The sequence below is a fragment of the Solanum dulcamara genome, chromosome 5, assembly GCF_947179165.1.
Source record: "Solanum dulcamara chromosome 5, daSolDulc1.2, whole genome shotgun sequence".
NCBI lineage: Eukaryota > Viridiplantae > Streptophyta > Magnoliopsida > Solanales > Solanaceae > Solanum > Solanum dulcamara.
This window is the reverse complement of record NC_077241.1, coordinates 2751988-2770936: the sequence shown is the minus strand read 5'-3', so window position 1 is coordinate 2770936 and position 18949 is coordinate 2751988. Positions and strand designations below refer to the sequence as shown.

Here is an 18949-nt window from a genome sequence, read left to right as displayed (position 1 = left end):
TCATTATTCACCTGTGCATTATTGGCTCTCGAGGATTTTTCGATTAATATTACGAATAATAATAGACATTACCCTAAAAGATTGATTCACCTTTTTTATAGGGCATAAACCAAAAAAGAATGGACATTATTAACACAAGACATTTAACATCTCCAATAAAATGGGAGAAAAATAAAAATTAAAACAACCAACCCTTAACACCTCAATATCCTCAAAAATTCAATTATTATTATCATTATTATTTACATATCAATTTCTTCATATCCTATGCATTTTTTATTACCTTCTAAACCTTTTCTCTTCTTCTTCTTCTTTTATACAACAATGACTCTCAATTGCTTGACCTGCCAAGTTCTAAAAAGAACAGATTCACATGAGGAACTAAGGAAAAAAATCAATAATGTTCACGAAAAGTCGAATTTTCGCCTTTTTTCAGGCGGAATCGAGAGGAAATGGTCGGGAAACTTGGTACAAAAGCCGAGATTTGAAACAACGAGGGCTCGATCACTCGTGGGAAAAGAAAATAAGGCGAAAAAAGGTTCTCGTAGGATTCATAATAGTGGTCCGATGGACTTCCTGACTGATTCGCCAAAATTGGCGAGGAGCCCTGGGATGAGAAGGGATTGGAGTTTTGAGGATTTGAGGCAGGTGATTAAGCATTGATTAACGCGTCATTAAGGGTTGATTAATATGTAATTATGATCATGTATATAACATGTACTTGATGAAACTATTAAATTATCTTTATCTGTAATTATATATGTTCTGCATTTCATTGTTTGTGTATATATACAAACATCAATGCAGATATTATTTACATATTTGTTAGATTCTAGGTGATGAAATGAAAGAACCTCGAATGGAAGGGATGATTTAATTTCTTCTCATTTTTTTAAATCTTAATCGTCAGAGTGACCCGATACCTATGTTGGTACATTATAACAATCACATATATGAAGAAAAAAGTCATATAATGGACCTACAGAACAAATGAGGATTGAGGCATAGTTGATTGATTGTTTCATCTAAAGAATCGGCAAGAGAATTATACTAACATCCAAGATGCAACATAACCTAAGGACAAATTTGTAAGGAAGTAGCTAAAATTGATGACTAATAAAGCTAAATTGGTGTAATCGAAGGAGATTCAATTAAATACCCTTCGCGAGAAAATTGAATTGTATATATAGGTTATATAAACTATTGACGCAACAGTAAAGTTGACTCCTTGTGATAAATCACAGATTCGAGTTGTGAAAGTTGTCACTAATAGTTGCATTAAGGTGTCTTGTCTACATCACACCCTTTGGGGTGCGGCCCTTTCCACGAATCATGCATGAATGCAGAATGCTTTGTGCACTAAGCTGCCCCAATATATAGATCGTTGAATCTCCTAAACAACACAGATCTTTTATGTAATCTTCCCGATGAATCTTCTGACTCCGGCACTGAATAAATCCTGGCCTAAGCCTAATCATGCTACAATAGTCTTTGTGCAATAATAATCAATAAATACTTCCCCTAAGCAAACTCAGAACCATATGCAAAATTCAAACTCTGAAATGTTTCTTGAACAGATAACCAATGAAAGCAACAAATCATGAAGGATAGTTTCTTCTTGAGTGACAAATCGGACTAAGGATGATCGATCCACATACAACAGATACAAACAACAACAATATACCCAGTGTAATCCCACAAGTACGGTAATCCACATACAACAGATATGTACAGAAATACATGGTCAGAATCTCGTGAAACATATGAAGATTCGTTTCATCGGAATAATGGAAGTCCCAACCACTTAGATTCTAGCAGCAGAAGAGTATGCTAAAGTTACTCTAAAACCTAAATTTCTTACCTGAAAAAACCTGGACATTAGGAATGGTCAGGATCTTCTCACTTGGTTGAACAGAAAGAAAAAATTAAGAGCCGTGTAAGTCGGGCATCCGATATCTGCAATTGCATCAGTTGGTGAGTGCATGAAAAATAACAACAAACATGAAGAGCACCAACATACAGAAATGCAACAAAAAAGTCCAAATTTACCTCCGTTTACAATATCAGGTCATTCATATCCTTACCCGTTACCTAATCATCTCATACTTGCCCTTGACTTTAATGGAGCTCCAACATAGATTGTGAAGATTCCACGTGTCAAAAAACATTGCGAAAAAGGTCCAGATTAATCCCTCTACTTTTGACAATGGTTTGAAATTGTCCTCCATTACACTTTAGGTTGGACCTCCATTTAAGGTCAAGCACAAACACAAGACGATTTACTAACAAGAAGGGTATGAATGGCAGGCCTAGTGTAAAATTGAGATGTTCTGTATAGTAGAATATTACACTTTTCGAAAAGGATTACAAGAAAAATTGAAGTGGGAAAGAAGGAACACAAAACACTTACAATATCATCCGAAGTTCATCAGTCCTTCCAATGTTGTACATAATGATATTACAAGGCTGCTAACAATTGATAATATTCTGTGATATGCTTGACCTTAACTTACTGTCGACAATTTCAGCTCTTCTTATTTCTAGCTTCTGCTTTCCAATTTCTCCTGCTGGGAAAAGATTTTGGTGTTCCATTATTTTCCGATGCAGACACAGGTGAAGAAATTACATTACTCAATGCGACATCTGACTGTTCAACGTGGGGTAACAATGTTGCTTGACTTCCACAAGTTGAAGCTAAATTTGGTGAAACCGTACTATTAAAACTAGCTTTGTTTTGTCTCACAGCATGGGCATTTCGGGCATCTCTTTTCCAATTCCGCCCGGAGTAAACACGGGTGACAGACTCTCGGGAAGAACAGCGGACTGGCATCACAGATTCTCCAGAAGCAACATCCACTGGCATTACATAAGCTCGGGGAGCTACATTCACTGGCACTGAAGAGTCAAGAGGAGCAACATTCACTGGCATTGAAGAGTCCAGCGGACCAACTTTCACTGGAACCGAAGAGTCCAGAGGAGCGAAATTCACTGGCACTGTCCTATCCGGGGGAGCAACACTCACGGGCACCTCCACTGGCAATGAAACTAGTTTGTTTGTGCCCAACACCTTCATTGTATCAGCTTTAAGACGTTTCCTTTCTCTATATCTGCGTTGACGCTCCCGATTTTTTAGCCTCTTAGCCAAAATGTCATCACTGATCAAGGCTTTCTGCCCATTATCCTGAGGTTTCTTCACAGGAACATCCATTTTTGAAGTTCAATTATTGGTTCAAATTAACAAGAAACCAGCATTTACAGACAAACTTCTTCACACTACAAAATAGTTGCTTATTCCAAGGAACAACCTCATGGAACAGTACAAATATATGATGTCTTAACCATTAGCTCAGAGAGTGAATCAAACAACAAAATGCTTGCTTTGACATCAATCTAACTAAGGGAAAACGGAAACAGTGAAAATCTATCTACTCCGAGAAGAGTACAGGAGTCTCGGGTTAATGGCCTTCACCAGAAACCTGTATTTGGCAATCTTATCTGATATTTGGCATAAAACGACAGAATCTCCTAGGGAACCTGAATAAATACCCTCAGAAGAATACACTTAGGTATATTCAACTGAAAATTATCAATTCCGTAGACGGACCTAAATATAGATTAAGCCATTCATCTTGCAAAACATACTGATATGATGGCTAAAGAGAACTATTCCCCCTTAAAAACCCCAATTGGCAAAATACTACCAAAGAATAACCTCATGTGCAATGCAGCTGTTGAAGCCAATAATAACGTAGCGTGCAATTCTTCAACTGTCGAGCAGCATCTACAGAGAACTAACATACATCAGCTTGACAGGCAGACTTCAGACACATCTTGTACCAAAAAAAATAATCAACCATCACATCTGAACTAAAACTATCTTGCATACCAGTACGCCTTCATATGGCTGCACAGAATACCGATAGTAATTAAATGTTGACGCATTGACTTAGAGCCTGTTTGATTGGCTTATTTAGGTGTTTTTAAGCTAAAATAGCTTTCAAGCACTTTTGTAATGTTTGGGTAAAATAAAAAAGTGTTTTTAAGCACTTGTTCTTAAGCCAAAAGCCATGGCAAATGCTTCTAAGCCATAAGCTATAAGCCCCATCCAAACATGGTCTTAGACTTGGAAGCTCAATTACTAAAATAGTCAAATGATAATGATTTGGAAATCCAAATTCAGCATCGGAAAAAATACAGTTGCCTATCATATATTTTAAAAAAAATTTATTTATTTAAAAAAAAGAAGAGAGGCTCACAAGTTCCCATTTCACAGAAGAAACTGCTTCCTGACTGCCAATTTTACATTGATTGCAGTTTTGTTTTAAGATGCTCAAGCATTTGTCCAGATGATTTGATAAGTATCTCTCCAAATCTTCTATAAATTGCATAATTACTCTTTCCTTGAATAAGCAGTTGACACTATTCATATTCTAGAAAGACCAAATCAAATAATAGGTGACAGTAAAACTATATCCACAACAGTAATAGAATAAAAAATACTCTTCTAATGGTTCATCTAACAATGAAATTGGAAAAAAGTACTCATTCTAACAATTTCCTTCATTACCATAAACAATTGTTCTTTATGTCCAAGATATTGTATTCAAGAACAAAACAAAAACGAATCATAACAAAAATACAACTTATGACATATATGTAGCATGGTTTTTCCCCTTTCACAACCATTTCAAGCAAACTGTCAGATATCGAAGCAAAACATTTACCAAGTTTTTTGACAAGATGTTCAACCACACCTTGCATATCCTCGATTACTCTAGAAAACGGATAACATATCACAGGCTTCACAACAAATTTATTGGTTAGGTAAACCTTTAGGATTTCTTTTACTTTAATGGAGTGGCCATGGCATCATTTTCTTACTATTACATGGAAAGCTATTCTTAGAGAACCTTTTACTGTTGGTTTTGTAGCATTGTGAGAGGCCAAAGCCAATTGATCTGTAGTGTAGACTGTCACATTAGGAACATTTTGTAACCGGGCTTTCTAATCTAAGATGAGAAAAAGGAAAATTGAACACGTTTTGAACGCAGAAACTTAAACCAAAGTAACTCTCAAAGATTGGCTCTTGTATGCTTGTACACGATGCAAAATCTACAACCTACGTAATATATAACTCAAACTGAAACTTCAGCGGAACTCATAAATATATCTAAGCTCAAGGATATAGACCCTAGAAAAAGGAACATCATACCTTCTTTTTCCACTATTTTCACATCATTATGTTTTCTAACCTGCTTTTGTATAGAGGTCCCCTTCCATAGTTCAATGCTTCTAGCTCCCTCCATCATCCACATTGATATGCTGAGACCCGAGACACAAATGAAGATCTTCAAGGTCACTGCTCCCCCCACCCCACAACAACTCCTATCTCACTCTCATCATAAGGTGTGTATCTCCATTATTCCAGTGGACTAGCAGAAGTTAATTCCCACAAGGAAAAGGCATTCTAAAGACATTGCCATGGCCCAACTTGAAAATTTTCAAAACTCTCTTATTTGCCGCTAAATCAGTAAACAAGAATTAACAGATTTGGTAGATTTGAAATCTAATATTGGGGATGAAAGAAAAACGCAGCTAACAACACTTAAACAAAGACTAACCCATAAGATACTAAAGATATTCTATGACCTCACAAGTCAAACATGACAGTCACTAAGAAATCCCGATGTCTACTTAATCCGGGTGGAAAAAAAAGTCAATTGACTGCAACTACTTATTTTTAGCAGCAAATTTCCCAACAGAGCATCTGTGCAGTCAAAACAGTAAGAAAAAGCATGGAACTTACTACCTAAAACGGTTTACAGAGATTCAGATACTTGGTGCTTGACAGCTTGATGCTAACTTCTCCAAAAAAAAAAAAAAAATTCAAACAGCACGGGACATTACTCTTGAATTATTACATGCACATGGAAAAAAGAAGTAGAAGAAAATTCAAAACATATGATATTGCAACGAAAAGACATGCATACATATGTTATCCATTTATTAGTTATTGCTCCGCGAATTCAGACGAGAATTCGGTCCGACGAGCAACTATTATTCTACATGAAAGTATTTGCTTATCCTGAGACATAACTACAGCTGAAGTGTCATTTTTTGTCAAAGCAAGATATATTATCAGTTTTCGGCAAATGCAGAATTAGTTGTTAACTAAACCACTAAATCATGTGAAGTTGAATTTCAGCCTTCTTTAAAAAAAAAATAGAACGTCAAAAAATTATTTTTTTTGATAACCGTGGTGTTCAGCCCAGCTTTTGCGCACCTCAACTAATTCCTGAGGATACCTGTCACCTCTCAAGTCCCACCAGCAACAGATACCGGGTCACTCTATACTCTATCCACCAAGGCTAGAACAAATGGAAAGACATCACCTAGTTTTTTTATTTTTGGGTCTCTGCTAGGACTTGAATGTGACACATCATGGTTCTCAACCCACTTCATTGACCACTAGGTCACACCCTTGGGTGCAGAATGTCAAAAACTTCTTACTACTTCCTGTCCAGTTATGTAAGGTAAACGTCATTTTTCTTTTACTAGATCTAGTTACTCAATTTTTATCCTCCTTCTAGTAATTAAGACAATTTCTATCAATTAAATTGTACTAGCTTATATTTATATAAATAGCACCACTTTCTCCAATTAGACACCTGACAGCAAGTGAAAGGAACAGACAACTTATATAGTTACACATTTTCTATTCATGTAGTCCACTAATTTTGAAAATATATTGTGTCAAGATGAGTTACCATATTGAAAATATATTGTGTCAAGATGAGTTACCATATACATGGTTAAAATCTGAAGAAGTAGACACACAAATTAATCAAAGGGGGTTCGACATCTACTATATATACATAAAAAATTATTTTAACCATGTATAAATAGTATAATTTTCTGTCGAAGGGGGTTCGAACGCCCTAACCACAAGGTGGCTCTGCCACTGCATATCAGAAGCATTATATACGTATGTTATTAATTCTTTCAGTTTATAATCATAAGAGTTCCCATTTGCTTTACATCATAAAAGCACTATCCAACTGCACAGATCTTAAAGAGTTTGTTCAACTTGCACAAAATGTCAAATCAATAGCCAGAGTTTGCAAATAAAGCTTGAGAATAGGAAAAAAAAAATCACATCACAGCATAAATAAGATCGAGTTAATAATTGTAATTCTAAGAAGTTAAATTGGTGACCACGTAATAGAATTTGTAGAAGTGCTTAATGCCTGCAACAGCAACCCAAAAGAGCAAGTATGTCACACAAAAATAGGAAAACAAGGTACAAGCTCTAAAACATAAAGTACACACTAATCTTACATACCACTACCACCCATTGTTCTCTTGTTTTTTGATTATTTTTTTTGAATCCTAAAGCATTTTTAATTAAGACTCAATACTCCCAAATTTCAAGGTTTGTGAAAAAGAAAAACTTTTTTTCCCACATGCATAGCGTCTACGACCTAAATAACTAAAAAAACTCAGGTTAGAATTAAGGTAAGCGAAAGATTGCAACTTCCCAACGAAATAAAAAGAAGAAAAAGATTGCAATTTTTACTTCTTTTTCTCACTTTTTCCCATTTATGGGGTGAATAGGGGCAAGTTCAATTAAAGAAAGGCAATAAATAAAACAGACATAAGCAAGAGAATGATACTTCGGGGAACAATGAACTCTATAAGAAGGGCAAAAATCAAATCACAGCATAAACAAGATTGAGTTTAAGCATGAAGCAACAACCAAAAGAGCAAAGGGCAACCCGGTGCACAAAGCATCCCGCATTAGCAGAATCCGAGAAGGGCTGCACCCCAAGGAGGTGTGATTTATACAATCTAACCTACTGCAAGCATTAGCGGTTGCTTAGTTGACGGCTCAAACCCTTGACGTATAGGTCCCACAAGATACAACTTTATATTTGCCCCAAGGCTCCCCTTCTACCAAAAGAGCAGGTATATCAAAAGCACAAGGTACAAGTTGTAAACCATAAAGTACAAACTACACTAACATACCACTACCTCCTATTGTTCTTAAGTTTCATTAAGACCCTTGATTAGAATCCTAAAGCATTTTTAATCAAACTAAAGAAACTCAGCTCATACTTAAGAAAAGTGAAAGTTTGCAACTTCCCAGTGAAAAAAGACTAAAAAGCTTCCATCTTTTCCCCTTTTACTCACCTTTTTTCCCATTGAATCAAAGAAAGGATTCTATAAACAAGAAAATGATACTTCAAAAACAAAAAAAAAGAACTATGGGAAGGGCAAAAAAATGTACCTGAATAGGTTTGTTAGGTGATGGATGAGAGAGAGATCTGAAAACCCTAGACATGTAAAGAAGATTGAGGAAGAACAATGGTGTTTTGGGGCAAAAAAACTCTCGTCCTTTCGATTTCTATGAAGGTGAAAATAGAAATGAGTAAATATAATAAATGGTGCACTTGAGAATAATTGGGGTGGTGGCGCAGTTGGCTAGCGCGTAGGTCTCATAGCTTCTGAGTGATCCTGAGGTCGAGAGTTCGAGCCTCTCTCACCCCACTATTTTTTTCCGTCTTTCATTCGGTGTTCGATACCCGCTTGAGTGGTTTCTCATTTATTGCTCGGTACCCACTTGAACCTCACTTTGAGAATATCATTATATTATTTTATTTTCTTGAAGTACATTTCCTTGAGAGCAAATCATATCTTATTTTTATATTTTTTCTCATTCGATTGTTCGGTACCTACTTGATGTCTAACTAGTTCGGATTCACACTTGGAATTTTGACTTTGAGAGCAAATCATTTCTTATTAAAGATGAATTCATTTTAAGACTTGAATCTGAGACCTTCCTAAGATTTGAGAATTCGAGTCTCTCTCCTCCCATATAATCCAACAGTACACTACACCAAGAATACAGGGAGAAAAAATATGCTAGTTGATCAAATGGCCCATTTTGGTGCATCAATGACTTCTAGTTGATCAAATGGCCCATTTTGGTGCATCAATGACTTCTTTTTTCATCACTAATTTATCACCGTCCTGAAAGAAAATTACACTTGAGATAAGTAGAATCTGATTTGCTTATGTAGTTAGTGTTGTCCAACAATTAAATGTATTTACCAAAACCAATACAAAAAGATTAATAGAGTTTCCACTTTTGCTTCAGCATGATTAGAACCCTCGATGGCAAAGGTGCTCAACCACTATAAGTGGTCCTAAAGTTTAAATATAGTAGTCTTTTTTTTTGGTTTCCCACCCAGTGTTTGATACCTCGTATCGAGAGTCTGATTAAATCCAAATTAGCACCGAAAAGTCCCATATTGGGGGATAAAATGCTCCATAACAAAAGCGACTCCTTACCTAAGGGGACTCCAACCCGAGACCCTAGTTAAGGATGAAGGAGTATTTATCACTCCACCAAAAACCTTGTTGGTATATTAGTCTTTTATTTACACACACACACACACCCCAAAAGAAAAAAAGGATTAAAGAAACTCAGGCAGGACCTAGAACATTAAAGTAGGAAAAATCAAAGATTCAAATACTTGCTGCTAACTTGTCCAATAAAAGTAGAATTTTTGATAATAATGATTCTAGGTAATGGAACTGAAGAGTGTTTAAACTAAGCTCACCATATATAAATACTTGCACCAAAATAGCAGACTAAACAGAACTTAACAACTAAAAACACCAACCAAAAAAAATCTTGAACCAAAGTTCTTAAACTAAACTAAACTAAACTGGTGTCACAATCCCAACAGTGATTAAAACTAAAGACTACAAGAACCATCATCATACATGAATGGTGAGTGACCTCTATACCAGATAGGGCCAAGCCCTATCGTTTGGATGGTCTCTCATCATCCTCATCCTCTCCACCATCATCATCATCAGAGTCATCATCTTTGCTTCTCTTCCTCTTTGGCGGGGCCTCCACCTTTCCGCTAGTGTCTTCATCATCGTCCTCTTCCTCTTCCTCCTCAAAAGCCTCTTCTTCGCCATTTTCTTCTGGTTCAAAATCACTAGCATCTTCTTCATCCTCAGCGCGTGCCACTGGCCTAACAAGATATTCTGTGCCCAGATCCCCCTCCTCTTCTTCACCTTCCTCCTCATCTTCATCATCATCGTCGTCGTCGTCGTCGTCGTCATCATCATCACTGTCACCTTCATCGTCCTCATCATCCTCATCGTCTTCGTCATCCTCATCATCATCTACAGAGTGAATTTGTGGACCACTACCAGAGCTCTGTATGACATCTTTCTCCTCCTCCTCATCATCATCTTCGGCATCCTCGTCACCATCATCATCATCATCATCGTCCTCAGCGTCCACTTCCTCATCTTTGTCAAACTCTTTAAATTCTGCATTAGTTGTTTCTTCCTCGAACTCTCGTTCATCATTGACGATAGCCATTTCGGAGAAATTCACCTGAGACCTTTTTTTTTCAGAAAAAGTTAAAATTAAACCTTCAGATTTTTTTTATCAGTCTTGAATTACTACATGTAGATAGAAAAAGAAGAAGAAAGAAAATTCACAACATATGAGAGGTCAACGCGAGGACATGCATGCATATGTTATACATTTAGTTGTTGCTCCACTAATTCACACGAGAATTTGGTCCAACGAGCAACTATGATTCTACATGAAATTATTTGCATCTTTGCATTTTTTTTCCCTCACTTCTATGCCCATTTATAGGGGTGAATATAGACAAGCTCAATTAAACAAAGGCAACAAATAAAATGGACATATACAAGAAAACTGATACGAAAAAAATGAATTTTGTATGAAGGGAAAAGAGCACATCACATCACAAACAAGATTGACTTGATGATTGTGATTCTAAGAAATTAAATTAGTGAGAAAATAATGGAATTTATAGAAGTGCTTAAAGCATGAAGCAGCAACCAAAAGAGAAAGCATATCACAAATACTAGGTACAACCTGTAAAGCATGAAGTACAAACTACTCTAACAAAACACTACCTCCCATTGTTCTAAGTTCCATTAAGACCCTTGATTAGAAACCTAAAGCATTTTTAATCAGGACCCAATAGCATTTACGTAAGTAACTAAAGAATCTCAGCTAATAATTAAAGTAAGTGAAAGTATGCAACTTTTTACTTGAGCCGAGGGTCTATCGAAAGAAACCTTTCTATCTTTACGAGGTAGGGCTTAGCCTGCATACACTCTACCCTCCCCAAACCTCACTTGTGGGATTACATTGGGTACGTTGTTGTTGAAAGCTTACAACTTTCCGGTGAAAAGAAGACTAAAATGATTCCATCTTTGCCTCTTTTTCTAACTTTTTTTCCCCATTTATGGAGCGAACAGACGAAAATTGAATCAAAGAAGAATTCTATATACAAGAGAACGATACTTTGAAAAGAAAAAAAAATTCTATAGGAAGAGCAAAAATCACACCACAACATAAACAAGATTGAGTTAAAGAAAGAAGCAGCAACCAAAAGAACAAGTACATCACAAATACAAGGTACGAGTTGTAAAACATAAAGCACAAACTACTCTAACATACCACCACCTCCCATTGTTCCTAAGTACCATTTTTTAATCAAGATTCAATAACTAAAGAAACTCAACTCATAGTTAAGGTAAGTGAAAGTTTGCAACTTCTCAGTGAAAAAAAAAAGACTCAAAAGATTCCATCTTTTCCCCTTTGTCTCACTTATTTTTCTCAATTTACGGGGAAAATAGTCGATAATTGAATCAAAAGAAAGAATTATATAAACAAGACAAATAATAACCTATGGGAAGGGCAAAAATCACATCACAGCATAAACAATATTTTTGAGTTAAAGCATGAAGCAGCAAACAAAAGAGCAAGTACATCACAAATACAAGGTACAAGTTGTAAAACATAATACACACAAACTACTCTAACATACCACCACCTCCCATGGTTCGTAAGTACCATTTTTTAATCAAGACTCAATAACTAAAGAAACTCAACTCATAGTTAAGGTAAGTGAAAGTTTGCAACTTCTCAGTGAAAAAAAAGACTAAAGAGATTCCATCTTTGCCCTTTTCTCTCACTTTTTTTTCCATTTATGGGTTGAATAGAGGAAACAACCTCTCTACCTTACCTCTGCCTACACTTTACCCTCCCCAGACCCCACTCTGCGGAACTACACTAAGTATATTGTTGTTGTTGTGATAGAGGAAGATTGAATCAAAAGAAAGAATTCAATAAACAAGACAATGATACCTCAAAAAAAAAAACTATGGGAAGGGAAAAAATCACATCACATCATAAACAAGATTTGAGTTAAAGCATGAAGCAACAACCAAAAGAGCAAGTATATAACAAATACAAGGTACAAGCTTTAAAACATAAAAGTACAAACTACTCAAACATAAAACTACTTCCCATTGTTCTTAAGTTCCATTTTTTATCAAGATTCAACAACTTCACTTAAGTGGAAGTTTATAAAACTTCCCAGTTGAAAAAAGACTAAAAAGACTGCATCTTTACCCCTTTTTCTCACTTTTTAATTTTTTTTCAATTTATGGGGTAAATAGATGACAATAATCAAAGAAAGAAATCTATAAACAAGATAATAATACTTCACAAAAAAAACAAAAACTATGGAAAGGGCAAAAATATTGTACCTGAATGATGGGTTTCTTTTGGTGATGAAAGAGGGAAAAGATCTGAAAAACCCTAGACATGTAAGAAGATAGAGAAAGAACGATGTCGTTTCATTGGCAAAGTTTTTGACTTCTTGAATAGTATTAATTATATACAACATATGTGATAAATTGTTAACAATCGGGGTTATAGTGCAGTTGACTTAGCGTATAGTTGGTGTAGTTTTTGATTAATCTTGAGGTCGAGAGTTCGAGCCACTTTCACCCCACTCCTTTTTTTTCCGGTTTCTCATTCAGTGTTTGATACCCGTTGAGGCTTGAATAATCCAGATTCACGTTGGGAATTCTCGCTTTGATTATAAATTGTTTCCTATCATAATATTTTTCTTCTTGAAGTATATTCATACTTTTTTTTGTTTCTGTTACATTCCTAACTAATTCAGATTCATAATGAAAAATTCTTACTGTGAGGGTAAAATGTTTTATACTTAAGAGGATTTTATTTTAGGACGTGAATCTGAGACCTTCTCAAGGTCGAGAATTTGAGCCTCACTCACCGTATAGAATTTCTTATTTTTTATCGAAGTACATTCATAATTTTTTTTTCTTTGTTTCTTGATTGTCATCGTCTAATACTTACTTGAGGGACTGACTAATTCATATTCGATTCAAGAAGCCTCGTTCTAAGAGTTAAAAGTGTTTCTTATCAAATGCAACTTTCATTTCCGATGCTCAAATACAAAAATTCTAGCTAAAAATAGAACGCTATTTAATATCCCACCACAAACATTTGATACTCATTCACTTTTTTCTCACATTCTCTTATATTCATCAAAAATAACATCCCGTCTTGTTACATTTTCATCTTCGAAAAATTTAGTTTATTTATAATATATTCCATATCAAAGATAAATTTATTTTATAGACTTGAAATTAAGAATTCTAATTAAGATCGAAAGCATACATACTGCCCCACCATAATTTTTAGTGATCCTTGACTTATTCCAATGTTGACCAAATACCAACTTTATTTAATCTCGAGGAAAAAAGAATATTGATATTCTAAGAAAGAGAGGGGTTGTTGGGCCAAATTTGTAACGACCCATTAGATCGTTTTGAGAACTGAAGCTTTTTATTTCATAAAAGACTCATCTCGTAAAGTTTTAATGGATATTTTGGACTAATTGATAACCATAGTTATTTAGTTGGGGGGTAAATTTAAATAACCAATTAATTAATGGGCTAAAATGGTAATTTATTTAATGTCCTATACCACTTGTTCAATACATTTAAAAATATATTAATGGGATTTAGCTTTTATTTATTTATTAATTCATGATTAGTTGCCCTAATTAATTAGAAAAGAGAAAAGAAGAGAAGGCGATTACTGCTACGGCGTGGAACCCGAATTGCTTCAGGTAAGCATTCCATAATACAATTGAAAAATTTGTCTCTTTCTGTGGAAAGATTTCAACTAGTGAGGGAGATGATGCAATATCACATGATATGGTTAATGTTCATTGGGCCAAAAAGAAAGAAAAAAAAATGGAAAGAAGAAAAAGTGTTACTTCCTGTTGAATAATTGTATATAAGAAACCTTAATTTCTGTAAAGGTGTAAATGGGTAGAGGATATTATATTATAATATTAAACTTAAATTGTAAAAAGAACTTGGAAGTTAGCATGCGTACTGTTGGAAATTTTCTACAAGATTTTGGTCAATTGAATAATGATTATAGGCTAATATTTAGGGTGATGATATATATTAAATTCTTAGTTAGGTACTGCATTTTGTAGTTAAATTCTTTGTGTAATTTGGGTTTGATTTCAGATATTCTCATAATTATCACAATTTAATTCAAGTTTTAATATATTGAGGTAGGTAATTAAATAGTAGGTGTATTGTATTATATGAATACCATTAAATTTATGTTATTTGGAGGAATTAATACTTAACCCTAGGCTTGAGATTTAAGAAATTGATTATAGAATTGAGTGAGTTGTTGGGTCTAGGTTAAACATGTAAATAATATTGGTGTCTACGGACTAGTTACTTATAAATATTGTATAATTGATAGATTGGAAACGTGAGGCTTTGAAGAAAGGAAAAACATTCGTGAATTAGCTTGCTTGGATTCGGTTCTTCGATTGAGGTAGGTTATGGTTTTATTCTACATCATAGATAGACTCTTAATAGTGATTGATATTCATTGAGTAATGTGTGAAATTTACTACTCATTTAATTGTTGTGGTTTGGATGGTTGATATGTTGTTGTGATTGGTCTGAAATCCCGAGGCCATGAAATCCATAATCTTGAACTTGCCCTATCAAAAATGGTGCCTTGAATAAAGAAGGCTTGATGAAATATTGTTAATAAAGTGGAATGTAATCATGAAGAATGATAAATTAAATATATTTGGATCGGGTGTCACGTTCCGACATGATATATTTGGATCGGGTGTCACGTTCCAACACGGTATATTTGGATCGGGTGTCACGTTCCGGCACGGTAATATTAAAGGAAAATAAATTAAAATTACTTAATACTACCTAATCTCCAAAAACTCATATTTCAAAAGAGTGTGATGTGGAGGCTCGAGTCCTTATGTGTGATCTTGATATTGTTGACTGGTTATGTAATTGTTCATTGGTTGCCACCTGTTAAGTGTTGTTGTTGATTTTCCACTACTATTTTATGTATATTAATTTCTATTTTGAGTCGACCGATGATACCTACTCAGTACGTGTTGTCCTGTACTGACCCCTACTTGTATCTTTTCTTGTTTTATTTTGTGGAGTGCAGCGAGTGTTCCACAGACTTCGACTCGACCTCAGCTCTAGTCAGTCTCAAGATCATCGAAATTCAGGGTGAGCTATCCTTCTAGCTCGTGGTGGATTCTCTCGGTTATGGCATAGTGTCTTTAGTTTTCGGACACATTTTGTTATTTGTTCATTTTGATGCTTGATATTTCCAGACTTAGTTTTAGAATTTAGATGTCCTTCATGTGATGACTTTCAGATTTTAGGGAACGTCAAGTAATAGATTTTAGTGGCTTTTGTTATTTTTGACTTTAATAAGATTGAGCTTCCGCATTATTATCGTGATTTATAAGTTGAATCGTTAATGTAAGTTGGGGTTGGTATCGTTGGTTCTCCCACCTAAGAGGTTAAGTGTGGGTGCCACTTACGGCCCAGTTTGGATCGTGACAAAATTAAACAACATATTAATTGTGGTTTTATTGATCATTTTATATTCTATTTTTAATTAAGAAGGTTCATATCAAGACCTTTCATTTGTTTAGGGACGAAAAAAATCTCAAGTATTTCATTACATCCATTGATGATGATTGAAATATATTATACATGTTTCAGCTAGTCTATAACATAACAGTTCATATCAAAATCTTAAAGAAATTTATTGATATTTGTGGTTATCTTAAACTAAGTGTGCATAACATATATAAAAGGCCTTTAAATCTTGTGCTTTAAAAATATTATGACATTTTTATGAAATGATATTATTAAGGATAAAACGAGAATGTTAAAATTAAAAACTTATTAAACATTAAAAACGTTCCTTTAAGGTTCAAAGCTAACATGAGAAATAAAAAGATATGGGAGTATAAAACAATATAAATGTTAATAATAATTAAAAAAATATGAGATTATTTTATTTAGCGTTTGATTGATTTTTTGATTTTGGGATCAACAAACTTCGAATTATCTATATCACAATTGCAGTATTATTCTAATAACGTACTTAACATTGGATAACAATTATGGGATTACTAATCCAGCAATAAATTACCAACACACATAATACATATCTGTTTCTCCAAAACTCTTCTTCCAAAATCCATTAACAAAAATCAAGGTTAAAATTGGAATATAATTTTAGTAGTTATTAGCAACCTAAGATCCTAAGATGTGGCCAACTGGCTTTTAAACTTTTTTTCTTCCCATTTTTACTTGTAATTTTTTCAATATCTTTAGTACTTTTGCTTCTCCCAAAATGCAATGGCTTCTTCTTCTTCATGCAAGTTGATTGCTCCAAATCTTGTGCCAAATTATGAGATTGTTTCTACAAGAAAAATACAATTAAAAAATTGATAATCACTTAGTGATTTTGTAACTAGAAGAACGTTGACTCTTATTATCGGCCTTACAAGTTATACATTAGATAGTTAAGGCCTGCATGCATCAACCTCTATTTTTCATAATATAAGGGACAATACGTTCTTAAGAAGCTTGAGCTATTCAACCGATAAGAATAATTCTAGAAAATTGAATTGATTAGGTAAAGAAAAGTAAAAGGAAAGAAGTGAAATACTTTATTTTTCCAAAGTATTTATTTATTAATTTGGTAGTCCGGTGTGCACTAAAATTTCCGCTATGCGCAGGATTCGGTGCAATTCTGGATAACTTTTATATATTGATAGTTAAAAATAATTACAATATCATATCATTTTATAAGTAATCGTCCACCAAAAATGAGATTAATTAGTAACCTAGAAGACTAAATATGTATATTATTTTTATTTTAAGTTAAAAATAAAATAAAATTGATGTTGTCAAAAATTTATCAAGAATTAAAATAATTTCAATTATACATGCACAAAATGTAAATTTAAATGGACAAAATATTACCTGTGAAAAATCAAAAATTGGATAAGAAGAAGTTGCTTGTCTCTTGTCATCATTATTTTTTGATTTTTCTGCAAATGTAGTTTGTATATTTGATGAAGAGCTACATGATGTTCTTGCAGTTTCAATTTCCAGGCACAGCTGCATTAATAAATTAATTAATTATCACAACAACTTATTTAATTATATTGTACTACTAAGATTTGAGCTTTTTTTTTTATTTGTTTAATTAATTATATGGTAAATCTAACTAATTTATATTTGTGTCGTGTAGAGTTTATTATTGGGGAAAATATCTCTTTAAAAATTTATCTATTTTTTCTTCTCTGATTTCAAACTCAAGACCGATAATGAAGGGTCATAAAATTAAAAGTCACTAGAAGAAAATAAAAGAAACATGATAATGATGGACATGAATAGTATTATTTTTATGATACTTAGACAAAGTAAACTAACTTTTTGTTACAAATAATTACTTAATGAAGCCTTTTGATATACTTGAAAAAGTTGAATGATTTTTTAATTATAAAATTAACTTAATGATCTTAGTGAAATAAAATAAAAATTGAATGACCATTCGTGAAATTAATCTCAAATCTTGCATTGAGAGTGTTAAGAATAATCATAAATATGAAGTATCAAACTATTATTTTAATAGCATGGTTGTCTATAACTAATTTTTAGATGATCTAGCAACATTAAAATTTATTTACACGATCAGTATATAAAAATTAAAATTCAGATAAATAATTTGGAGAAAAATATTTTACCTGAAAAAGTCGAGTCTCAAGAGAATTAATTCTTTCCAATAATGAATTTTTGGATGAAGCTTCTTGAATTGCCACTTTCATTGGAACAAATTTCCCTTCTCCTTTGCAACATATTGATACTGATTTCTGACTTTTAATAATTTTCTTTTTCAATTTCTCTTTTCCTTCAATACGTTTCACCTTTTAACCATAAATAAATAAATCAATCAAATAATAAAAAAGTTATAAAAAATATATAATAAGAATGAAATTTTTTTAATCATAGTTATGGTACACCATCAAAAATTATAATGGGATGGATATAATTTTTTTAATTCTTAATTAAAATGTCTTCGGCTCAAACCTGAGTCATGCAAAAAAACATGATAAGGAGATTAATAGGCCTTACACGACGAATCGGGAGATTAAACTATCGACAGAATGTAAAAAAAAGACTACAAGCATGTATAAACATTTCAGCGAACTCACATCGACACTTAATCAGAATCTCAAAACATATACAAAAGTGGAATATAAATAAAATATACATATATAATTATACCAAATTAAAGATGATAAGCTTCATCAAGAAATGAACTTACAACAAGAGAATCTAAAGGGTCCATTCTTGAGAGGGGAAATGATTTGTGGTTTACTTATCTTTTCTTGTTTAGTTGTGCACTTATTTATTGGGGTTGTTAAGATGTAAAACAAATCTGAATTTATGTTAAAGACTTTTTCCAAAACTGTTAAAAGATTTTTCCATAAATCTCTCCTTTCTTTTTGAACAATTCTAAACACGTCTAGACCAATTATTTTAGGTTTTAACTTCTATGTGATGATATTGTAATATCATTATATTTAATATTATTTGATCAAATGTGAAAATTTATCATAAATTGATTAGTTTTAAGTCGATCGATAGTCTACTATATTCCCTAATCCCATCTTTCATC

The 18949-nt window shown here is 33.5% G+C and overlaps 3 protein-coding genes and 1 non-coding gene across 8 annotated transcripts; 2 read left to right on the top strand and 2 right to left on the bottom strand.

The window, feature by feature from the left end:
* The first annotated feature begins 324 nt into the window (after window positions 1–324).
* LOC129889802 (uncharacterized) lies at window positions 325–663 on the top strand. Its single transcript, XM_055965254.1, has one exon. The coding sequence runs from the start codon at window positions 325–327 to the stop codon at window positions 661–663; it is 339 nt and encodes a 112-aa protein (XP_055821229.1).
* Window positions 664–1598: 935 nt separating this feature from the next.
* LOC129888767 (uncharacterized) lies at window positions 1599–8389 on the bottom strand. 5 transcript variants are annotated; one of them, XM_055963768.1, is made up of 3 exons: window positions 8288–8389; window positions 2411–3781; window positions 1599–1956 (listed from the first exon to the last, which is right to left on the bottom strand). In XM_055963768.1, the coding sequence occupies exon 2, from the start codon at window positions 3206–3208 to the stop codon at window positions 2525–2527; it is 684 nt and encodes a 227-aa protein (XP_055819743.1). In that variant the 5' UTR covers window positions 3209–3781; window positions 8288–8389; the 3' UTR covers window positions 1599–1956; window positions 2411–2524. The 5 variants fall into 5 exon arrangements, with proteins under 5 accessions (XP_055819743.1, XP_055819742.1, XP_055819741.1 ...); XM_055963767.1 differs by having other exon boundaries at window positions 2411–3181; window positions 8288–8386; XM_055963766.1 differs by having other exon boundaries at window positions 2411–3190; window positions 8288–8384.
* Window positions 8390–8462: 73 nt separating this feature from the next.
* Window positions 8463–8547, top strand: TRNAM-CAU (transfer RNA methionine (anticodon CAU)). Its single transcript is given in 2 exon segments — window positions 8463–8500; window positions 8512–8547. It is a non-coding gene; the product is annotated as a tRNA-Met (tRNA).
* Window positions 8548–16504: 7957 nt separating this feature from the next.
* LOC129890284 (uncharacterized) lies at window positions 16505–18619 on the bottom strand. The gene is made up of 4 exons (XM_055965855.1): window positions 18596–18619; window positions 18015–18194; window positions 17248–17385; window positions 16505–16681 (listed from the first exon to the last, which is right to left on the bottom strand). The coding sequence occupies exons 1-4, from the start codon at window positions 18617–18619 to the stop codon at window positions 16505–16507; spliced, it is 519 nt and encodes a 172-aa protein (XP_055821830.1).
* Between the last annotated feature and the right edge of the window lie 330 nt (window positions 18620–18949).